Raw genomic sequence first — 22,031 nt, forward strand, 5'->3', positions numbered from 1 at the left:
AACGGCGGCAGTTGACCTCTGACGTCATATTCCCGTTCAGAGCGGGAAGTTCCCGTTAATGATCCTATTGTAATAACTAAAATATGTTTTACTGTAGTAAGTTATCTCGGACTTGAAAATTATAATTGAATCGCTCCCTTGTTGAACAGGAACCCCAAGACGATAAAAGAGGTACTATAGAATGACAGTGGTAATATTCATACGTTTTAACCTTTTAACTGGCTGTAGACAACAGCAATTAGCCGCTTTTTAGCATTTTCTTCTTTGCCACAGTGATGAATATTGAAATGTTAAGTTAATGTTAGCTTCATGGCTACCCCAAGCTGAAGTAACAGGTTTGCATAGGTTAATTTCTTACCAGAGGAGGAAAAAGTACAAGACTATTGTAAAGTTAAAGTAGCCCCCTGTAACTGTGGTTAAAGTTAAAGCAAGCTACTGGTCTTTTGGACACGTCAGGTAAAAGAAAACTGCTGTCCAAGTTTAAATGTTTTTTGTTTGTTTGTTTGTTTCTTTTTTTTTTAACTCAGAGCTTTATTGTTTTAAATTTTAATTCTTCTCCTAAAATATACTGAAGTAAAAGTAAAGAGACTGATTTAAAAAGGACTCAAGAAAGTAAAAGTACACAAAAATAACTACAAAAAATGAAATTAATTTTATCTGATGTAATAAACTTTCCGACGCTGATTCTGATGTAGCTGTTGTCTAGTGGTGGTTGTTTATTGGGTTTTTATGCCTTCATTTAGTTAGGACAATGGTTAGAGCAGGAAACTGAGGAGAGAGATTGGGGAGTGTCATGCTGGAAAGGAGCCACAGGTCAACCAGGGTGATCTTGGTCGAATGAGAGCTTTTCGATCAAACAATCAACCAATCGAATGGAAGCTGTCAGCCCTAGTAAGATCCCCTGCCAAAAAAAGAAAGCCAGACAAAACAGTGTGCCAAGGGTGAGGGAATATAAAACAACCTGACACTCTCATAATAATGGGATTATCAGCTTCACAGGACACGGTCGTATTCTTTATGGTACAGTGGACTATTCACCACAAAAAGCTGCATTTTTTAAGGAAGATCTTAAATTCAAATTTCTTTGGTTAAGATTTATAGGTGTTCAGTATATCTAGTTTATGGTTTTGGTGAAATCCAGAGGTGGAAAAAGTATATGACTATTGTGCTCAAGTAAAAGTACATTAAATCTGGTTAAAATTTAATCAAGAACTTTTCTATAAATCTACTCAATTAAAAGCAAAAAGTACTTTATTTAAAGTTTACTTATAGTACTGAGTACTAAGTGACTGGTAAAGGAAAGCATCATCTTTTCCAGAACAAGAAGAGAGTAGATCTCCAACTAGGTTGTCCTGGTAAAGTCACATGAAGTAAAATAGACAAAAAATAAAATAAAAGCATTGATTAAACTTATATATAGCCAAGTTAAATTTAACACACTTCAAAAGTGTCTGCATTGGTCCACACTACATGCAGTCAAACTACACTTTTGAAAGTTTTGACTATTTTATAACATGATAGAGCTGAAGTTTCTCTAGAAAATCTGTGGCAAAGTGGGTCTCATCTGGCAAGACCACATCAAATACAGCAACAATCCGCCAGAAACATGACCAAGAGAACCCCAGCAGGGATCGCTGTAAAACAGGGATCAAAATATAACTAAACACGTGTAAAACACATGTAAACACTCTGCCTTGGGTACGATGGAGAACTCTGCCTACACACAACGCCCCTGATTTGAAATTTTAATGGACAGAGCTTGGATCAATTGACTCTTCAGATGCAAACTGCTGTTAAATTTAACAGCACTGTCAAATAACTCCAACACTGAAGACCATTTCACTCAGTATTGAGTTAAGATTGCACTTTGGGACTTGAAATCAACACAGAAATGTTTAACCCTGACATATCAACACTTCAGGTTTGCTCTTTTTTTCTGCATCTCAACAGAGATGGAAAAAGGTACAAGAGTATTGTACTCAAGTGACAGTAAAGTTTCCATGATTGAAACCAGCTTAAGTAGCATTAAAATTACTGATTTCAAAATGTACTCAGAAAGTACAAATTCGAGAAAAACATACTCAAGTACAGTAATTTCAGTAAATCTAATTTGTTTCTTTAAACCCCTGGTGAAATCTTACTGGCTTTCATGGATATCAGCCCAAATTGTTTACAGGAAATGCTGCATTCATGAGAAACGGGGATATTTGATATTTCCTATTCAATCAGTCAACCCACCATCCAGTCTTTATTTGTGTATGCGCCAATTCAGGAAAAATTCTGTGTCCAAATGCTTTACAAAAGGAGCAGGTCCACCCAGACTCTATAGATACAACATTCACATTAATCCACCTTGAGCACAGCACTCAACAACATAGTAGGCTAATTGCAGATTACAGTCGTCTATTTTACCCATAGAGTGTATATACTGTCTCTGGCTTCACAACTAACTAAGATAAGCCTTTAGACAAGGGGAAGCATCAATAAGTCCAAGTATATTTCTGTAAACGAGCTTTATAGTTGATTCCAGGACGACTACATGCTGCCAGACAGGGCTTCAGACAACACTCGGTACGCATCCATGCAGGGAGAGGTGGGATTGGCCACTTTCCGACAACCTTTGAACACAACATGAACTTTCCTCGATAACAACACAACATCCTTGCTAAAATAGACAAATCTAGCTCCCTTCTGACAGAAAATGAATGGTGTGAACGTAGAGAGATAAACTGACAGTTAAGACTTGTGGCTTTTTGATTGGGCAAACGACGCAGGAGGCGGAACAAACGTACTCTCGGTTTATCTCTCAAAGGAGAAGTAGCAAAACTGCAAGTTCACTTTGGGTGACGGTTCACTCAGGTGGCGACAGGACTATCTGTTCTGCTGAGGGAAAGTCAACGGGGCTGAATTTTCGTCTGATTTAAGGGGCTGTCGAAAACAGTTCTGGTTTACGTAAGTATCATTTAAGCCAGAATACTTTTCAATGTGAAACCATACTTGAATATTATTGTTATTTCTAATGTAACGTACAGGAGTGATTGTGGCGGAGGCTCGATGAGTTGATTGCGCAGTATGCAGTACAGCTGATTTTCCCAGTTTTTGATGTTAACCAAACGAAAAGAAATGTGACCTTGCAACAGCGTGTAAGTTAGTTGTGCTTCGTTTTCAATGGTCCCTGTATTCGGTCATATTGAGAGTTGGACTGATAAGCAGACATGTCGAGACGAGATCTCAAGTTAAAACTGTCCTGTTTTGATATTTATTTCAGAATAAAGCTCGTCGGAAGTTAAGAACTGTCATCTTGTTTGAGTCTGCCTGCACATGTGTGGGTTTTATAAGGTTGATTTATCTAGAATATTTCCTTGTTGATGAGGGATGTTGTTAAAACCAGTGTTATTCATGATCCCACAGATTGATTCACCTCAGAAGGTCAAAACATTTTAATTCTCTGTGAAATACTCAAACTGCAAATCTGGAGATGCAATGTGCATACTTTATTATTTAAATCCCAGGTGGTGGCCTGTATCTGAAATTTTCCTTTCTTAAATGACTTCTTATCATTCTTCAAACAGAGAATGGCTGCACTGCGACGTCTGAGGCGATGCCAACCTTCTGGCATTGCTATCTCTCATCTCCACACCAGCAGCCAAGCCTCTGCAAAACAGCATTACAAAATGCTTGTGCTAGGAGGAGGAAGTGGAGGCATTGCAATGAGTGCTCGAATGAAAAGGATGGTGGGAGCTGAGAATGTGGCTGTTGTGGAGCCCAGCGAGGCAAGGAACCGATACATTATACAGTATTTACTCTATACATTATATATTCTTTTTGTGCCCATGCACAACAAACGACCAAAAAGTACAAGATTTGGTGGCTGTTTAAGATATAGCTGGGATGTATTACTTTTTCATTTAATCAGAAACATTTTCCCTGTTAAGTGAAGCAACTTTCCTGTTTTTCCAGACTCACTATTATCAACCGATATGGACCCTGGTTGGTGCTGGTGCTAAAACTGTAGCCTCTTCAGGTCGCTCTACTGCCAGTGTTATGCCATCTGGAGTTAAGTGGGTGAAATCTAAAGTCCAGGAAATAAACCCAGACCAGAACACGGTCCAAACAGTAGACGGGAATGAGGTAAATCTGCTCAATTAATTATACAAAGATAAACACATTTCTGGGTCTTTTAAGATTAATTGCATTAATTGCAATAAACTGCGAGCCGCAATTAGTGCCCCCCTTTTTTTTTAAAATCACAATCAACCAAAAACTTTGGTTAAACCCGTTCTCCCTGCAGTTACAGTGATGCAAAGTAAGCCCACCACTGCTCCTTAATGTCTTTTTAATTTAAAAAAAAAAAAACTCACAGACAGCCTAGTGGACAACTCAAAGTCATCTGAACCATTTGATGTTAAACATTTCCCTTTTACTGTCCACTTATTTCCTTTTCAGTCCATAACAAGGTCCTTTTTCCATAGTAAAGTTCATGTTAGAATTCTTCAATTTACCTATAAAAGCAGGCCTGTATCCAAACTGTAAGTATCTTACCCTTGATTTAAGACAGTAGAGACATCCAAACTTACACAAACCAGTTTTGAATGCAAAAAAGTGGACTTTTAAAATGCTATAAATAGGGTATGATTAATCACAGTTTACTACAGAAATCCTGGGATTAATCAGGATTACAAATTTTAATCTTTTTTACAGCCCTACAAATTACATTACAGAAGAGAAATAATTTGTAAGACTTCAAGCTTGATGTTCATAGGCAATTTGTAAGAAAAAGCTTATTTGCAACTTCACAGTGGTTTTAGCTCTCTTTAGTCTTTGTTTTATTTTACAGATTTCCTACGAGTATTTGATTGTTGCTCTTGGTTTGCAACTTCATTTTGAGAAGGTAATGCTGTGTTGATTTGATTCTAAGTCCATTCTTTTTTTTAGTTAAGTTACACCCAAAGAAAAAGTTCACTGATGTTTTCTGTAGATCAAGGGACTCCCAGAAGGATTTAACCATCCACAGATTGGGTCAAACTATTCAGTGGAAACTGTGGAGAAAACATGGAAAGCCCTGCAGAACTTCAAAGAGGGCAATGCTATGTTCAGTTTTCCAAACACTCCTGTGAAATGTGCTGGAGCTCCACAGAAGATCATGTACCTGTCAGATTCTTATTTAAGAAAGGTAATCACCCTTCAGAATAAAATGATAATGCGGTACATTTTAAAACCTATCAAGTGTGCTTTTTTATTGACGTGCTGTCATATTTCTATTCAAGACAGGTAAAAGGTCAAGGGCCAAAGTAATATACCACACATCCCTCCCTGTGATCTTTGGGATTAAGAAATATGCTGATGCATTGTGGGACATTGTGAAACAACGTGACATACAAGTAAACCTGAGGTCAAACCTGATTGAAGTTCGGGCAGACAAGCAAGAAGCTGTATTTGAAAACCTTGACAAGCCAGGGGAAACTACATCAATAGAGGTACATACAGTATAAAGCATACCTCATGTATACATATATATGGAGATAACTGTGTTACTGTACCTCAGAATGATCTAACAAAATAATAACTGCTGTACTGTGTGTTGTCAAACCTGTTCAGCTACATGTCCTTAAAAAGTTGTGTTTATTTTCTGCCAGTATGAAATGCTTCATGTCACACCACCAATGGGACCAAATTTGGTGGTTAAAGGCAGCGCACTGGCAGACCAGGCTGGCTGGTTGGATGTTGACAAAGAAAACCTCCAACACAAGAGGTATCCAAATGTGTTTGGAATTGGTGATTGCACAAACCTGCCCACATCCAAAACTGCTGCTGCTGTCGGTAAGTGATTTTTGTGGCATCAGTCATGACATTTTGACAGTGCAAAACTGGAAAGCACCCTATTGCTGCACGTAGTTCCTACAGGGGCTTGTTAACTTCTTGCTCTTTTATGGATTGCTCAATAAGGAGAAGTTTAAAGGAGAGTATAAAACTTACAACATACACCATAAAGTTTGTAACTGAGGGACACTAACTACTACTCATTTCTTGTCAGTACACCTTTGTGTTTACATAATTTGGTGTGGTATTGTCAAGATAACGAAATGTTTTGCAGTTGGTTCAAGCACTCAGTGAAAGGTTTGACCCTCAATGTTCTGCCAATTTCCTGAGCCTGTGTCATATCCTGCCTGCTAACTGTGGATTAATGATGGGAGGTTCCTGGCAACTAAGCATTATTGATGATGACACTGCTATCAACAAGTACTTATCACTTCTGCAATCTGACTGCAGTAAAGATTTAGTCTTGTGCTCAACATGTTCGGTCAGTGTAGTCTTGTGTCTTGCTCAGAGAGAGCCTGTGTTGCAATATTATTGGGTATGGAGACTGCACTATGTTACAGGTTTCATATATTTACAGGATTACTCTTCAAGACACCCAAGGTGCACCACTCAAATGTGTAAAAAATAAAGTATTGGAAAGTATACCCAATTTAAAAACAAACCGGTTTAAGGCTTTTCTTGAATGTAGGGCCAGGCCTGAGTGGCTGTTGTCCTTCTTGAAGTCATCCACAAGACTGAATCATAGAAACAGATAAAGGCCCCTCAGAAGCAAAGGCCATGTAGATAAGCAAACATGTTGATAATCTGAGGAACTGAGGCCAAAAGTGAGGGAAAGTGGCGCAGCCTGGTCACCAACTCATGAGTCAAGTCCTTCCTTTCTCCCATTTACATCCACCTCCAGGAGAAGGGTATGGCTGCTATGGTAGAATCATAAAAATATGGACTTGGATGACCGTGTGGCTATTGCTTATATAGCAGCTAAGCAGCTAAACCTTTGGCAGGACTGGCACACCCAAGAACACTGAATTGTAAACCACTTGGTGCAGGTTTTACCAAGTGATGACTCACCTCCAGCATGAGACGACAGCCCAGTGGATTGTCCCCAGGTCGATTTGGTCCTCAATGATAAGTCCAAGCCAGGAGTCATTACATCTCGGGGGTGGATACCATTGAAAGGCTTGTGAGGAGGAGGTTGAACAAGGGCGAAACAAAAGATCCCTCTAGAGGAAGTTCTAGTGGTTTTCAGTCTTAAGGAAAACCATGTTGTGTTGGGCCAAAAAAGTAGACCATTAACAGCATCAACCTTTCCTACTGAATTTGCTGTATAATAGGCTGAAAAACTATGGAAGATGAAAATTCTCAGAGCAGACTGTAAGGTATCAGGAGTACCAGAGCATCCTACCTCAGAGGTGGATCATAGTTTGTCAAAGGGAAGAAGCAACAACTTTGTGATGACTCTCCATAAAACAAGACATTTCTTGACATGCTGAAATTACACTGGAATTTGTCTCCACTCTCATGACCACTCTTGGCATTATACCCACAGCTGGGTTTACTGTTCAGTTGACGGTTTGGATTCAATGTTGGAGCATTGGCCACTCTGCAGGTTAACGATGGTTTTGACAATCAAGTGCTCAACTCTCAGCAGAATCTGGGGGAGAATAAGTACAACAGCTCTCAACTTTTGGAGATGCATGTCCAAAGTCACCAAATAGTTTCCTCCATATCCTTCGACCCCACAGCCTTTGTGGACAGCATCCCTGCTGACTTACTGTGAAGATCAGTATTCAATAGACAAATAAACTGGGTTAATAGATCCTCAAGTAGCTGTAGAAGTCCAAAAGAAACTACTACCTCTGGTGGAACCCCTGTGGACTTAGCAGTACACAATATGGATAGTGTGAATAAGAGGACTACTGGTACCATTACATCCTGTATGTCCTTGTTGCATCCAGTGAGTAATGCTTCTTGGTAAAATCTCAGACTCCCTGGCAATTCATGGAATTTGTCTTTCATGGATTTTTTCTTCCAGAAAGGTGGACAGTTCTGTAGTGTCTCTTTATTAAAGTGTTTTTTCAAGAAACTGAAAGTGGTAGTCATAAATCATGGTTAACACAACCCAAAGTTCCTTTCTCAAAGTCATCTCTCTTGCCATGTGATGGGCTTTAAAGCTACAAGCTGGGGCTTGTATTTGCTTCCTGCGTCCTTAAAACAACTGGGTACTTCCTTATAAAACATGAGACATGAGGAATGCATTTTAAATCACCCATAATGCAGGAATTCAATATCATCAAGTATTAGGCAGTGAGTCTTTGCCATGTTTTTTGCAGCATAGATAAACCAGCAGTATACAAATTCTCCCATTACAAGACACTAAAAATATTTTTTTTGTCTGAGGGGAACATCATTGCCCTTCAGCTTTTACTCCTGGAATGTTCCATTGTGTTCCACCCCTACTTGCAGGGAAACTCTAAATCTCTCAAAATATAGGCTACTGGTTAAGTGTACAAGTACTCACTTCTCAGCAAAGTAGAGAATAGATGGATATCTGACCAGGTATGCTGGTTGAGAAATCTAAGAACTTGGAGTCTTGGCGCTCTCTGCTGGACAAACTATATGATGGCAATTTTATATCCTGTCGAGCACTGTGTCTTCATTATACAGTATGTACTGTGTTAAAGGCTTTCACATCAGAGCTGCTACAAGCTGCTGTCTACCTGCACTACACCTATATCAGACTATAATATCAGCTAAGTCAGTGTTTCCCAACCATTTTTGCTTGGAGTCCCCCACTACATGTACCTAAGAAAAGCATCCCCCCTTCCCCAGGACACAAGAGAGAAGAAAAAGTGACACACTGCTGCCAGAAATCAGCAGATTTGAACTTTTTTACTGATAAAACCCTGAAAAAGGCCTCTGCATGTTTTTCTTATCAAAAGACCTTTGTATAAACTACGTAATAAGTACTTTATCATGGTTTTAGTCAATATTAATTCATTTGCAAATCGAATTTTGGCAGCCTCAGAGCAGACAGAGCCTCGTGCCCCCCTAAGATCTTTTGCGCACCTCCTTCGGTTCCTGACCCTAGGTAGGGAACCAGTGAGCTAAGTAATCTATCTGTCTGGCATGAGAAAATACCTTTTGTTTTTTATTTGCAATCCCAATGATCTGAATCAGTCAAACATCTGGAGGTTGTGGATATTCACCCCACTATTTAAAAACACAGCAAACAAAAAAACAACACCAAAAACTAAAACTCTATTTAGATACAGTTTTATGCGCTTATGGCACTTTTTCCACAATTAGAGAACAATAAATCATTCCTCAGGTTTACTGTTTGTACCTTGTTTCTTTTAATTTTTCTTACCATTAGTTGAGGATATTGTTATTCTCTATCATGGTCTGATATTTGATGTAGCCTATAACATTGTTTTGGGTTACAGGGACTTAGTAGGGCTAGTAGTTGAGGTGGACTTTTAGATACTTAACCTCTTTTTCCATGCTGTTTATGCACTTTTTATATTTAAAAACATTTGTTGTCTCCTCTGTTCTATATATTTACCTATGATATACACCAACTACCATTAAACCGTTAGAGCTAGATAAAAATGATTTGCAATTGATTTATTGTTATAAATCTTAATGTGTCTAAATAATTACACATTTTAAGATTTAATCAGTTGTGTTAGCACTGCTTTCCTCCCTTAATCGGCTGATTACTCTCTTTCATCACTGCTTCCTACGATTTCTTTTTCTCTGTCTCCATTTGTCATCTGCAGCTGTTGGTCTGTCACTCTGTTGGTCTGCCACATTTTAGAGGAGTTGCTTCACTACTTACACTTATTGTTGTGAAAAAAATCAGAAGTGACAATTGTTCCCACCCGAGCTATGTCTGAATGAGCACTATTTCTTTAGCTGGATTAAAATAATTCTGATTTGGCATTCCAAATACGGCATTTACTTTGATGCTGAATAACATGATCTTATCATGATGTGCATGTACATGCATGAGGCATGTAACCTGCATTAAAGCACTTATATTATACAGCACATATTTGCAGAGATGTCCTGCTGGTTTGAACTAAAATAAATGAAAAATGTACCCCTGCTTGTTTGTATATGCTAATTGATCATCAGCAAACAAAGTGGAACAGTGGCAGCATGACACAATCTGAGCCAAGTCCATGTTTCTACGGCTCCCCTTGAGGGACATGGACTGAAAAGAATACAAATTGAAGTTCCTGATGCAAATGCAAAACTAAATTGTGCACACCAGAAAGTTTCTCATGCCCACCAGATACTATATTTTTCTGCCCATGCCTCTGTATTTTTCTCTCATTGAGTTTTGTCAGGAGTATTTCTCTGGAGTGAGACACCTTTTAATCAAAGCTACTGTACTGGAGTGTCTTTAAACCTCTGTTATAATTTTTAGTTAGTATGCTAGTCACACTCTGTATTGTAAACAAACACTGGGTGAACACAATGAATCTACACCATGCACTACAAGACATCCATATCTTTTTCTTCTGTTTTCTCAAATTAAACTGAAGGCTCAATGTCACTAACCTCTCCTGCAGCTGATAAACACAGGGACAGTGCAGGTCAGCAGGAGGACCTTCAAATACATGCAGTTGAGGAGTGAGGCAGCCATGCTCAGAAAGAGGAGGTTAACCCCGACCAGGAAGACACATTCAGGACAAGTGTATACATGGATATCAATATTGATGAACATGAGCTACGCTCTTGTTTGAATTGAAGTTTTATTGTGAATGGGCTATATGGGATCATGATCTTCCAACTGGCATGTATACAGGATGCTTTTATTCTGATTAGGATTTCGTTCCAAATCTTTGTGTCCATGTATTCATCTGCTGACAGAGTACATGCACATATGCACGTTCCTGAGCTATAGCTGAAAAGCACTGAGGACAGAGCATTGCCCTGATCTGGATTACACATTTCTCGATCTGATTTAAATTTAAAACATTTAACTATATTTTTTCTTTGGGCAAGGCTGTGCACAAACAGGAAAACACTTTATAAGTCCATGTGTAGTTTCTCCTAGCTTCTTTCCTTTAGTCTATGTGTTCATGTGCTAAATGTTGTTCAAAGTTGTGGTTGGATAAATTTTTGTGTAATGTCCCACTGATATAAAGCTTTAAGGAATGTTTAATTATTTTATTACTTACTGTTAAACTACTGTTGCAATATTTAAAATCAACTGTATAGATTAGGTGTGAATAATGGATTCTGGACACAATGATTGTTTGTTGCATTCAAACTGAAAAGGCGTATTAACTGTTTCTCATTCTCAGCTGCACAGTCTGCCATCCTTCACAGAACCATCAGCAAAGTACTAAAAAATGAGAAGCCAGATAAGAAGGTAAGTGTCAAGGCAAAATCAAGATTATTAGGAATATTGAAAATGCCCTGGTTTAAAAAATTGCAAATACACACCAGTAAATGCTTCTCATCTCATTTCTAGTACGATGGCTACACCTCCTGTCCACTAGTCACAAGTTACAACACAGTCATGCTGGCAGAGTTTGACTACAATGGACAGCCACTTGAAACATTCCCCATTAACCAAGCAAAAGAAAGAAGACTCATGTACCACATGAAAGCCGATATAATGCCTCACCTCTACTGGCATGGCCTTCTAAGGTAAGTAGATGATTGTTTAAAGTTGAAACAACAGATGGTGCCACATCATTCACCAAAATTAGTTAATGTACTTACTGTTCTTACTTCAGGGGCCTGTGGGGTGGACCAGGACCATACAGGAAGCTTCTTCATCTTGGGATGAAATAATACTGCATGATCAGTGTGCAAGTTTATACCTACATTCCTCAAACTGAAAGGAAAAAACATAATACTTAAAGTGCATTTGTTTTAAAAAGGCACAAAAACACTGTGGTTGGTATTGTCCAAAGTCTACTAATTGGACATCTTGGCTTATCTCAATTAGATGATCACTAAAGTATTTTAATATCTGCAGTAAAGGCTGCAGTAGAAGAGGTATTTATACTGTCACGAAAAATCAGATCAGACTTTTTTAAACCCCTGAGGGAAAACTTGTTAACACCTTAATGAGAGATGGCTGCTTCTGGCAAACTCCACAGGGACATTTTTAGCTGCTTATATTTTAACTGTGTGGTTCTTTTCTGCAGCTCAGTCAATGTTAAAGCACATTTTTGTGGAAGATTGATAAATGTGGCATGAAAGTTTAATTTTCAAAATAAAGGGGGAGAGAGGAAAATAGTGTTGTCTTCTCGCAGACTGCAGCCACATTTACACTTAAAGGATTCACTGAAAAAGAGAAGCCAAAATGCAACAAATGGTTTCAGTTTTTTGACTGAATTATTGTCAATTAAAGGTGGCCTAAGCATATAGCAAAAGTCAAACCCCTGCCTCCCATATTATTGTTTAGTCTCTTGGCAACCCAAATAGGCTTGCATATTAGGATTGAATTTAATTATTAGGGTTTTATAAGTAATCATGACTTTTGAAACAGAAAACTGACCCTTAAAGTTATGATGGTGCTGAGCTTTTAGTGTGAGAAAATGCACCAGTTTGCATGTATAAGCCAGTAGGTTTCACACATGCCATGAAGCCTAAATGAAGTTAGCTAGGCTTTTTTTATATATTCCATATAACCCTGTTTTATGAAGTAAACACTTAGCAATGTAGGTGTTTGGAACAAGAGCACAGCCCTTGGCTTTTGCTGGATATTCAAGGGATCATTGACAAAAATTGTGTATACCACTGAATGTACTGTATTATGTGTGTATTATTATTTTATCAGTGTGATGTTCTTCAGGTCTGTTTTGAACTGAAATACAGACCCGTCCTGTCTGTATAGCTATTTTTTTTCATTCTAAAGTACTTATCTATGCTACTTAACATTTCATTCAATTAGTTTGGAAAGAGAAATATGTGTTTCAATTTAATTTGTGTGTAGATATTATTTTTGTGCCCAGGCAGACTAAATCTGATTTATTACTCCCTGATAATTACGACTGTACACACAAGTCTAATATAATAATAACTTTTAAGTAAAATCATTGATGATGAAAAACCATGTTGTTTTGATTGTACGTCTACTAATGTGTACATACATTTCTGACAATGACTCTGCTAAGCCACCATTTCCACTAAATAAATCTGTCTTTTCATGTTGAAAACACATGTGACATAAACATATTCTTGAGGAATGCTAACTGAGTTAAGATGCAAGGTTGTTCTCATAGGCTTTACTGGGTTTGCAATCATAGAAACTGGTTTTCTTTTGGTTTTCACTTCCTGCAATGTTTAGAGACAGACCTGCATTTCCACCGTCTCTAGTTGTTTGCAAACCAAGCTTGCCACAAACACTTTTTTTTTTTTTTTTTTAATTAAAGGCTACGTTGATATCTTTGTTGAAATTAAGTAGAAGTATATTTTTAGACAATTATGCTGGCCTGTTGGGCTGAAGACTACACAGCGCCAATGTATTTACTCAAACTTTTGCCGCTCTCACTCCTTAGAAAGAATATCAAAATGTGATATTTCATAGAAGCAGGGGCAGTTTTAGACATGTTTCACTGCATTTCTTTTCAGGATTAGGCTTTAGGAATTACCCTAATCTAAGACTGGCCAATATTCATATTGGTATTTTATAGCAAAGTGTCAATTAATATTTTCTTCTGTAAAGAAATAGCAAATGGTTGTCATAATACCAAAATTAATAACTTTGATATGCAGTTTTTGCATCAGCAACATTTGAGTATACTTAGGTTATAGAAATATTCTATCCTCTTAAATACCACATGTTTCAAAATGATTAGATCTTCGTTATTTAAATACTCAGTGGTGTCAAAAAGTATTGAAAAGTAATTATCTTCAGTCCAATTTTTTTAAACAGAAAGGTGTTTAAATTACACTTATACCGTATGTTGGCAATAACTTATTTAGTTTAAATTGCTGGAATTTAGTAGCTTTTCTGTGTACTTGTACTTCTTTGATTACTTTTTTAAAATCAGTAATTTTTACATTTACTTAAGTTAATTTCTTCCATAATGTACCTAACTACATTTTAAAAAGCATCAAGTACTGAGAAAAATGAAACGAGGAGGTTGTAGCTCTCTGCCAACAACATGAAACTGGTTAAGTTGCACCTTATTTTAACCAGCCTGGTTCGAGATTCATATTATCTTCTTGTTATTGCACATTTAAAAAAAAAGATCCCAATTTACCGTACAAGCTACTTATTAAAAAAAGGTATATATTAAATACTCCGTGCTTTAAGGAAATTTTAAATTATATATATTTTTTTAATTTTTAAAACTTCATTATTATACATATATCATTACATGTATTATTACTTTACATACTTCAGTTAATTTTAACCAAAGTAACTGTACTTTTACTTTTGTACGACAGTCTTGTAGCCCACTTATTCCACATCTAATAAAACCCACTAAGGCCCTCACAATTACCTTTACCTAATGATCAAACCACAAATAAATAGAAAGTTTGTCAACTTTTATAGTAATTTTTGATGGGACAAAACTTTGCTACGTCAACCTAGACGTTAGAACACTGACTGTTAGAACTATCAGTCAAGAACCGGTGCATTTGATTGGTGCAGGAGGCAGGTTTGACAGCAGGAGGCGGGACGAAAGGTGGTTCTGGTCGTCAGTCATAAGAGACGACCAAGTTCAGATAAGGTTAAGCTGCGTGTTGGAAGTTCACCCCGGTTGTAGCAGGTCCCTCTGCACTAGTCCGGGATAACTGAGTTTTCCCGAGTCGCTTCGGGAACTGGACCGAACTGACATCTGCGCTGAGGGTAAGTGCATAATGACTCTTTTCGACGCTCCAGAAAATTCACCTGAGCATGATTTTCATGGCTATGACGTATACAAAAATGCCTGCTATGGAGGCTCAGTAGGCTCAGTGGACAGCATGAATCGCAACGGCTCTGCTCAGGTTTAGACCCAAACTAATCAAAAGTAACTCATTTATATTACAGTGTGTTGATTATTGATGCAAATGTCAGACAGGCACGATAGAAAGCAAGCCTATGTCAAATTCAGAAGCTCTGAATCGAGCTAAGGCAGGTCTATAGTATGTTAAACTTTCACCTGCAGTTCATAAATAATCTATGGCATCATTATCAGTTGCTAATTTGCTCCTGTTGTTATCCTGTTGTTTTTCTGTAGGAAGTATGTTTGGAATAGTCATTGTTACAATATATGTCTGGTAAAACCATTATCCGTTTTATTATTTTCATTTGTGTCATTATATTGTATTTTATGTTTTATATAGCTCCTGTATTTTTGTATAAATCTATTAAAGTCCCCATTTAGTGGAAGTACTGTTGTTTTAATAGCCTCTTGATGTTTTTCTTCTATGTTTTTGCACCAAACGCAAAGTAAAATTCCAAGTTTGTGAAAATGTTATTGGTAATAAGACTCAACTCTGCTTCTGACTGTTTCTTCAGTTCACCTCAGATATCTTTATATAGGCTATTACAGGAGTTTGACTCTCAACCTACATTTGGATTATTTGAAGCACACTCATAAGTTAATTTCAAATTTTCAAACTTTACAGTGCTTCTAAAAAGCCTCCTTGGATGTTTTACCCTTTGATTGACTTTATAAATCAACTGAGTTCATAAATCAATCATGGTCAATTTAATTTTGCCTTTTTGACTCCCCCAAAAATAGAAATAAAACCCCTCTTAAATGTCAAAGTGAAAACAGATTTTTACAAAGTAATGTCAATTAAATGAAAATATGTAGTGTAAAGTAATTGACTGCATAAATATTCACCCCCTTCAAGTCAGTATTTAGTTATAGTAGTTGCACCTTTGGCTGCAGTCAGCACTGAGTCTGTGTGGATAGGTCTTAATCAGGCTTGCACATCTGGACATTGCAATTTTACTCCGTTCTTCTTTGCAAAACTGCTCTAGCTCTGTCAGGTTGCACAGGGATCAAGCATGACAGCCATTTTGAAGTCCAGCCACAAATTCTGTATTGAACTAAGGTCTAGGCTTTGACTCGTCCACCCCAGAACATTCACCATGTTGTCTATAAACCATTCATGTGTATTTTTCACTGTTTGCTTCGGATCATTGACTTCTGGAAAATAAATCTTCCCCCTAGCCGTAGTTCTCTTGCAGACTGAATAAGATTGTACTCCAGGATTTTCCTATATTTTGCCACATTCATTTTACCCTCTACCTTTACAAGCCTTCCAGGGCCAGCTGTGGCTTTCTCTCTGCCATTCTCTGTCACTCAGTTTGTGAGGCCAGACTGATCTAGGCAGATTTACACATGTGCCATATATTCCTTCCATTTCTTCATTATGGATTTAACTGAACTCCAGGGGATGTTTGGTGTCTTGGAAATTTCTTTGTGTCCATCCCCTGACTTATACTTTTCAATAACCTTTTCTCCGAGTTGCTTGGAGTGTTCTTTTGTCTTCATGGTGTCATGGTAGCCAGGAATACCAATGACTGGACCTTCCAGACACAAGTGTCCTTATACTACAATCACTTGAGACACATTCACTGCACTATGGTGATCACCATTATCACTGACTTTGGAACTACTAGCACCAATTGGCTGAATCTCTGTTGAATTAGATCGGAGACTTTAAAGGAGGTGATTATTCATACAGTCACTTATTTTACCTTAGATAATTTTATTTGGCATTACTTTGTAGAGATTTGTTTGCTCTTTGACACTAGAGAGTTTTTTAAAATAATAATAATATATTTTTGGCAAAGAAAACAATTTATCATGACCATGATTGATTTATAAAATTAAAAAAGGGTAAAACCTCCAAGGTTTTAAATACTTTCTATAGGCACTGTAAGTGTGAAGCAAAAATAAGCATGCATGATTTTTTAAAACATGACTGGATATTATTCTTCAAACAGAGAATGGCTGCACTGCAACGTCTGAGACGGTGCCACCCAACAGGCATTGCGATCTCTCATCTTCACACCAGTAGCCAAGCCTCTGCTAAACAACATTACAAAATGCTTGTGCTAGGAGGAGGAAGTGGAGGGATTACAATGAGTGCTCGAATGAAGAAGATGTTTGGAGCTGAGAATGTAGCTGTTGTGGAGCCCAGCGAGGCAAGGAACCAATAGATCTAACTATTATTGCCCTACTTCTTTGTAACCGATTATGAAAACCAAGACGAGTATCCAGAAACGTAGCTTTGATTTTTGTTTGATTCTCTAGGAATTTTTTTTGTACTGTCAGGTAAATGTAGTTTCATGAAACTTTTCTACTTTTCAGACTCATTACTATCAACCGATATGGACCCTGGTTGGTGCTGGTGCCAAAACTGTAGCCTCTTCAGGTCGCTCTACTGCCAGTGTTATGCCATCTGGAGTGAAGTGGGTGAAAGCTAAAGTTCAGGAAATAAACCCCGACCAAAACACGGTCCGCACGGATGATGGGAATGAGGTAGACATTGTTTTTTACAGTGTGTATATTATAAATATGAAAGTGTTATAGAAACTATCATCTACTGTCTTTCTTTTGTATTACAGATCTCCTATGAGTATTTGATTGTGGCTCTTGGTTTACAACTCCATTTTGAAAAGGTAATGCGTTTAGCTATTACTATACCCTTTCTATGGATATTTTACTCAGAAAAATACCCCAAGATAAATTGTTTCATGTAGATAAAAGGACTGGCAGAGGGGTTACATCATCCAAAGATTGGATCAAACTACTCAGTCACAACTGTGGAGAAAACATGGAAAGCTCTGCAGAACTTCAAAGAAGGAAATGCTGTGTTTACGTTTCCAAATACCCCTGTGAAATGTCCTGGAGCTCCACAGAAGATCATGTACCTATCAGATGCCTATTTCAGAAAGGTACTTGTATTATATTTACGATGTTTCAATGTAAATTAGCAAAAACTTTTGCCCGAGGCAATGTACATCTGAGAGTGGATATGACACAAGAAAAGATCCAGAGAGGAGGACACAACATTAGTAAGTAGCACAAAGTGCTTCAAGGCTGATCAGACGAATGTGCTAGAGTCAATGCACTTGGCACAAAGTATTTACTGCAATGTAAGTTCTCAAGATTTTTATTTTAAGTTTTACAAAATATTTTATGTTTCTATCCAAGACAGGTAAAAGGGCAAAGGCCAATATAATATACAACACATCCCTCCCTGTGATCTTTGGGATTAAGAAATATGCTGATGCATTGTGGGAAGTTGTGAAACAGCGTGACCTTCGAGTAAACCTGAGGACAAATCTGATTGAAGTTCGGGCAGACAAGCAAGAAGCTGTGTTTGAAAACCTTGACAAACCAGGGGAAACCACAGTGATCGAGGTAACGCTGTTACTGACATTACAGCATATATGTTCATTACAAAATAATAACTGCATGCACAGCATATTTAAACCATATGTCCTTATAAATGATTCCTTTATGTTGGCATTGATGAGAAACCACCATTACATCTGCTTCTACCACAGAAACGTGTATTTTTCTCTTTCTCTTTATCAGTATGATATGCTTCATGTTGCACCTCCAATGGGACCCAATTTGGTGGTTAAAGGCAGTCCACTGGCAGATGACGCTGGCTGGTTGGATGTGAACAAAGAAAACCTCCAACACAAAAGGTATCCAAATGTGTTTGGGATTGGAGACTGTACCAACCTACCCACCGCCAGGACAGCTGCTGCTGTTGGTAAGTGACTGTGGCATCATTGGTCCAGACACTGCATTAATCTAGAAATTGGAAACATTGGTCACATATAAGAAGGGCATCTTTTGTGCAAGTGTAAGCAATAATATCGGTTTACACAGGATTAAAAACATATATGCACCACACACTGTAAAGCTATAAAGCTTGTGTCATGTCACTTCTTTGTATTTGTGCCATTTCCTGTCTGCAAAGCATGGATTTGTTTATTTAAAGTTTCTAGCAACTTAGTATTATCTATGATTACCATTTCAAATCACATCTGCAGTCTGACTGCAGTGAAAAAAATTGCCGAGTCATGCAAACAAGTGTACAATTGGTGTATTCATGCAAGGTAATTAATGATTTAATGGCTTTTACATGTTGAATAGGTGTTTATTGCTAGACAGTTCTAACTGGATGCATGTTAGTATTTAAAGTTGGACTAAGGCCAAACTTTACTAAACTATCAACATACATATTAGCACAGTCAGTTTTGCAGGTGTGATCTCCCCAGGCTCATATTTTCAAACTTTAGGGGCTTACTGCTATGGCTCTATCCCATTGTGTAACTACAAGACTTTGGAAGGGACTTGTCTTAGGATCTCAGGGAGGGGAAGGGGACATAGGGCAAACTGATAAATAACTGGGCACAAGCACTGTCTGGGCTTTGTAAGTAATCAATTACATGTTGAGATCAGTTAAAAGCAACTGGTAGCCAGCTTGGTTAAACTAAGATGACGAATAGTTTTATGCTTGAAATCTACCTAAGAGGACAAAAGTCTGATTGATGAGCTGATTTTTGTCATTATTTTAGATGTAGATGTTATGGGGGTTGTTTAGCTGGTTGGCATTGTTCTGATAATTGTTTACAAAAGCATAACTTATGGGCTTTTTAAAACCTTAAGGCGGGATATTCTCAAACTTGCGGGTGGTGCTCTAAACCTTTGTTAACACTCCTGTTTCTAGCTGCACAGTCTGCCATCCTGAACAGAACCATCAGCAAAATACTGAACAATGAGAAGCCAGACAAAATTGTAAGTGACAACATCAAGAACATGAGGACTAATGAAACTGCTCTGTCAGTGGAAACTGTTGACAATTAAACAGCTATAATTTCTTATTTATAGTATAATGGCTACACCTCGTGTCCCCTGGTTACAAGCTACAACACAGTAGTTCTGGCTGAATTTGACTACAATCTTCAACCTCTGGAGACATTCCCCATAAATCAAGCCAAAGAAAGACGAACCATGTACCACTTGAAAGCTGATCTGATGCCTCACCTCTACTGGCATGGTCTCTTAAAGTATGTGCATAAATACAATGTCTAAGTTAGTAAAAGAGATGTTCCAAACCATCTGACACAATTAATTGGTGACCTTCATTTTTTTTGTCTCTACCTCAGGGGCCTGTGGGGTGGACCAGCACCATACAGGAAACTCCTTCATCTTGGGATGAAATAAGACCACCTCATGTTTGGGAAATTTATAAGCCTTTGCTAAACCTTAGGAGAATAAGAGGCACATTAAATCCATTTTTTCTACAAAGGAAGGTCCTACGGTGTAATGGGACTATTTTGATGGTAAAAATCTTTGGGCGTCTTGACTTCTAACAGTGGTTTTATCAAGTGATTAATTACATACACTATATTGCCAAAAGTACTCGATCACCTGCCTCGACTCTCAGATGAACCTAAGTGACATCCCATTCTTAATCCATAGGGTTTAATATGACCTCGGTCCACCCTTTGCAGCTATAACAGCTTCAACTCTGCTGGGAAGGCTTTCCACAAGGTTTATGAGTTTGTTTATGGGAATTTTTGACCATTCTTCCAGAAGTGCATTTGTGAGGTCACACACTGATGTTTGACAAGAAGGCCTGGCTCTCAGTCTCCGCTCTAATTCATCCCAAAGGTGTTCTATCGGGTTGAGGTCAGGACTCTGCAGGCCAGTCAAGTTCATCCACACCAAACTCTCTCATCCATGTCTTTATGGACCTTGCTTTGTGCTCTGGTGCACAGTTATGTTGGAACAGGAAGGGGCCATCCCCAAACTGTTCCCACAAAGTTAGGAGCATGGCATTGTTCAAAATCTCAAAATCTCTTGGTATGCTGAAGCATTCAGAGTTCCTTTCACTGGAACTAATGGACCAAGCCCAGCTCCTGAAAAACAACCCCACACCATAATCCCCCCTCCACCAAACTTTACACTTGGCACAATGACAAGTAGCATTCTCCTGGCAACCATCAAACCCAGACTCGTCCATCAGATTGCCAGATGGAGAGAACGTACAGCTTGGATGCAGCTGCTCAGCCTTGGAAATCCATTCCATGAAGCTCTCTATGCACTGTTCTTGAGCTAATCTGAAGGCCACATGAAGTTTGGAGGTCTGTAGCACTTGACAGAAAGTTGGCGATCTCTGCGCACTATGCGCCTCAGCATCTAATGACCCCACTCCGTCATTTTACATGCCCTACCACTTTGTGGCTGATTTTCTGTCATTCCCAATCACTTCCACTTTGTTATAATACCACTGACAGTTGACTGTGGAATATTTAGGAGAGAGGAAATTTCATGACTGGACTTGTTGCACAGGTGGCATCCTATCACAGTACCAGGCTGGAATTCACTGAGCTCCTAAGAGCGACCCATCCTTTCACAAATGTTTGTAGAAACAGTCTGCATGCATAGGTGCTTGATTTTATACACCTGTGGCCATGGAAGTGATTGGAACACCTGATTTCAATTATATGGATGGGGGAGTGAATACTTTTGGCAATATAGTGTGTCTGAGTAACTTCCTGCAAGTATTGCAAATCAACAATAAAGTCTGTAGTCTTTGCAGCTGCTTGAAGTTGAATCTTTAGTTTAATGGTGACACATTGAATGTACATAAAGTCTTAATGCTTATATTAAACACTGTCAATGGCATCTCCGACTGTATGAGGGGCAGAGGCAAAAATTTTCCCTGGAAGCGCGCCATAGAGGGCACTTTTTTCATTATTATCTTGCTGTCATTTAGTGCTTTATGATGATAGCATTTATAAGGATGACCAAAAAGTTAAAGGAAGTAAGGTATAGATAGATAGATAGATAGATAGATAGATAGATAGATAGACAGACAGACAGACAGACAGACAGACAGACAGACAGACAGACAGACAGACAGACAGGCAGACAGACAGATGGATGTACTTTATTAATTCCAAACTGGAAAATTGCATTAAAACTGGGAAATTGTGGTAACCAAACTGTGAAACTGGGGTTTGTTTAATGATTGTAGATATAATTTTAGCAATGAAATAGCATTAACGTCTAAGTGTAACCACCTTGCAAACTTTCAATAATGATGCTCTAATTGTATAATTTAAAACTAGTTTCAGAATTTTTGTTTTGTATTAAGTGATCTGTTTTGTCAGGACTTTGTAAGCATTGAAATTATTGTGTGATGAATGCCAAAGTAAAAAATCCTACTATTAATCAAAAAATAATTTACTTTTACTCAGT

The 22,031-nt window shown here is 38.1% G+C and overlaps 2 protein-coding genes across 2 annotated transcripts; both read left to right on the top strand.

Annotated features, from left to right (window-relative positions):
* The first annotated feature begins 2,641 nt into the window (after window positions 1-2,641).
* sqor (sulfide quinone oxidoreductase) lies at window positions 2,642-12,901 on the top strand. Its single transcript, XM_041795034.1, has 10 exons — window positions 2,642-2,952; window positions 3,573-3,773; window positions 3,961-4,131; window positions 4,838-4,891; window positions 4,979-5,173; window positions 5,268-5,477; window positions 5,637-5,820; window positions 11,136-11,203; window positions 11,306-11,484; window positions 11,574-12,901. The coding sequence occupies exons 2-10, from the start codon at window positions 3,576-3,578 to the stop codon at window positions 11,629-11,631; spliced, it is 1,317 nt and encodes a 438-aa protein (XP_041650968.1). The 5' UTR covers window positions 2,642-2,952; window positions 3,573-3,575; the 3' UTR covers window positions 11,632-12,901.
* Window positions 12,902-13,048: 147 nt separating this feature from the next.
* Window positions 13,049-20,338, top strand: LOC121514749 (sulfide:quinone oxidoreductase, mitochondrial-like). Its single transcript, XM_041795035.1, has 10 exons — window positions 13,049-14,647; window positions 16,745-16,945; window positions 17,112-17,282; window positions 17,369-17,422; window positions 17,504-17,698; window positions 17,958-18,167; window positions 18,345-18,528; window positions 19,492-19,559; window positions 19,653-19,831; window positions 19,931-20,338. Exons 2-10 carry the CDS (start codon window positions 16,748-16,750, stop codon window positions 19,986-19,988), a joined length of 1,317 nt encoding a protein of 438 aa, XP_041650969.1. The 5' UTR covers window positions 13,049-14,647; window positions 16,745-16,747; the 3' UTR covers window positions 19,989-20,338.
* Window positions 20,339-22,031: the final 1,693 nt, after the last annotated feature.

Source organism: Cheilinus undulatus, linkage group 9 (genome assembly GCF_018320785.1).
Source record: "Cheilinus undulatus linkage group 9, ASM1832078v1, whole genome shotgun sequence".
Classification (NCBI taxonomy): domain Eukaryota; kingdom Metazoa; phylum Chordata; class Actinopteri; order Labriformes; family Labridae; genus Cheilinus; species Cheilinus undulatus.

Bases quoted from the DNA above. Each gene is read 5' to 3' on its own strand.
- LOC121514749 (XM_041795035.1), top strand. From the start codon at position 16,748: ATGGCTGCACTGCAACGTCTGAGACGGTGCCACCCAACAGGCATTGCG. The intron at 19,560-19,652 runs GTAAGTGACAAC...TCTTATTTATAG, and splicing joins ATGAGAAGCCAGACAAAATT to TATAATGGCTACACCTCGTG. The intron at 19,832-19,930 runs GTATGTGCATAA...TCTCTACCTCAG, and splicing joins TACTGGCATGGTCTCTTAAA to GGGCCTGTGGGGTGGACCAG.
- sqor (XM_041795034.1), top strand. From the start codon at position 3,576: ATGGCTGCACTGCGACGTCTGAGGCGATGCCAACCTTCTGGCATTGCT. The intron at 4,892-4,978 runs GTAATGCTGTGT...TGTTTTCTGTAG, and splicing joins TGCAACTTCATTTTGAGAAG to ATCAAGGGACTCCCAGAAGG. The intron at 5,478-5,636 runs GTACATACAGTA...ATTTTCTGCCAG, and splicing joins GGGAAACTACATCAATAGAG to TATGAAATGCTTCATGTCAC.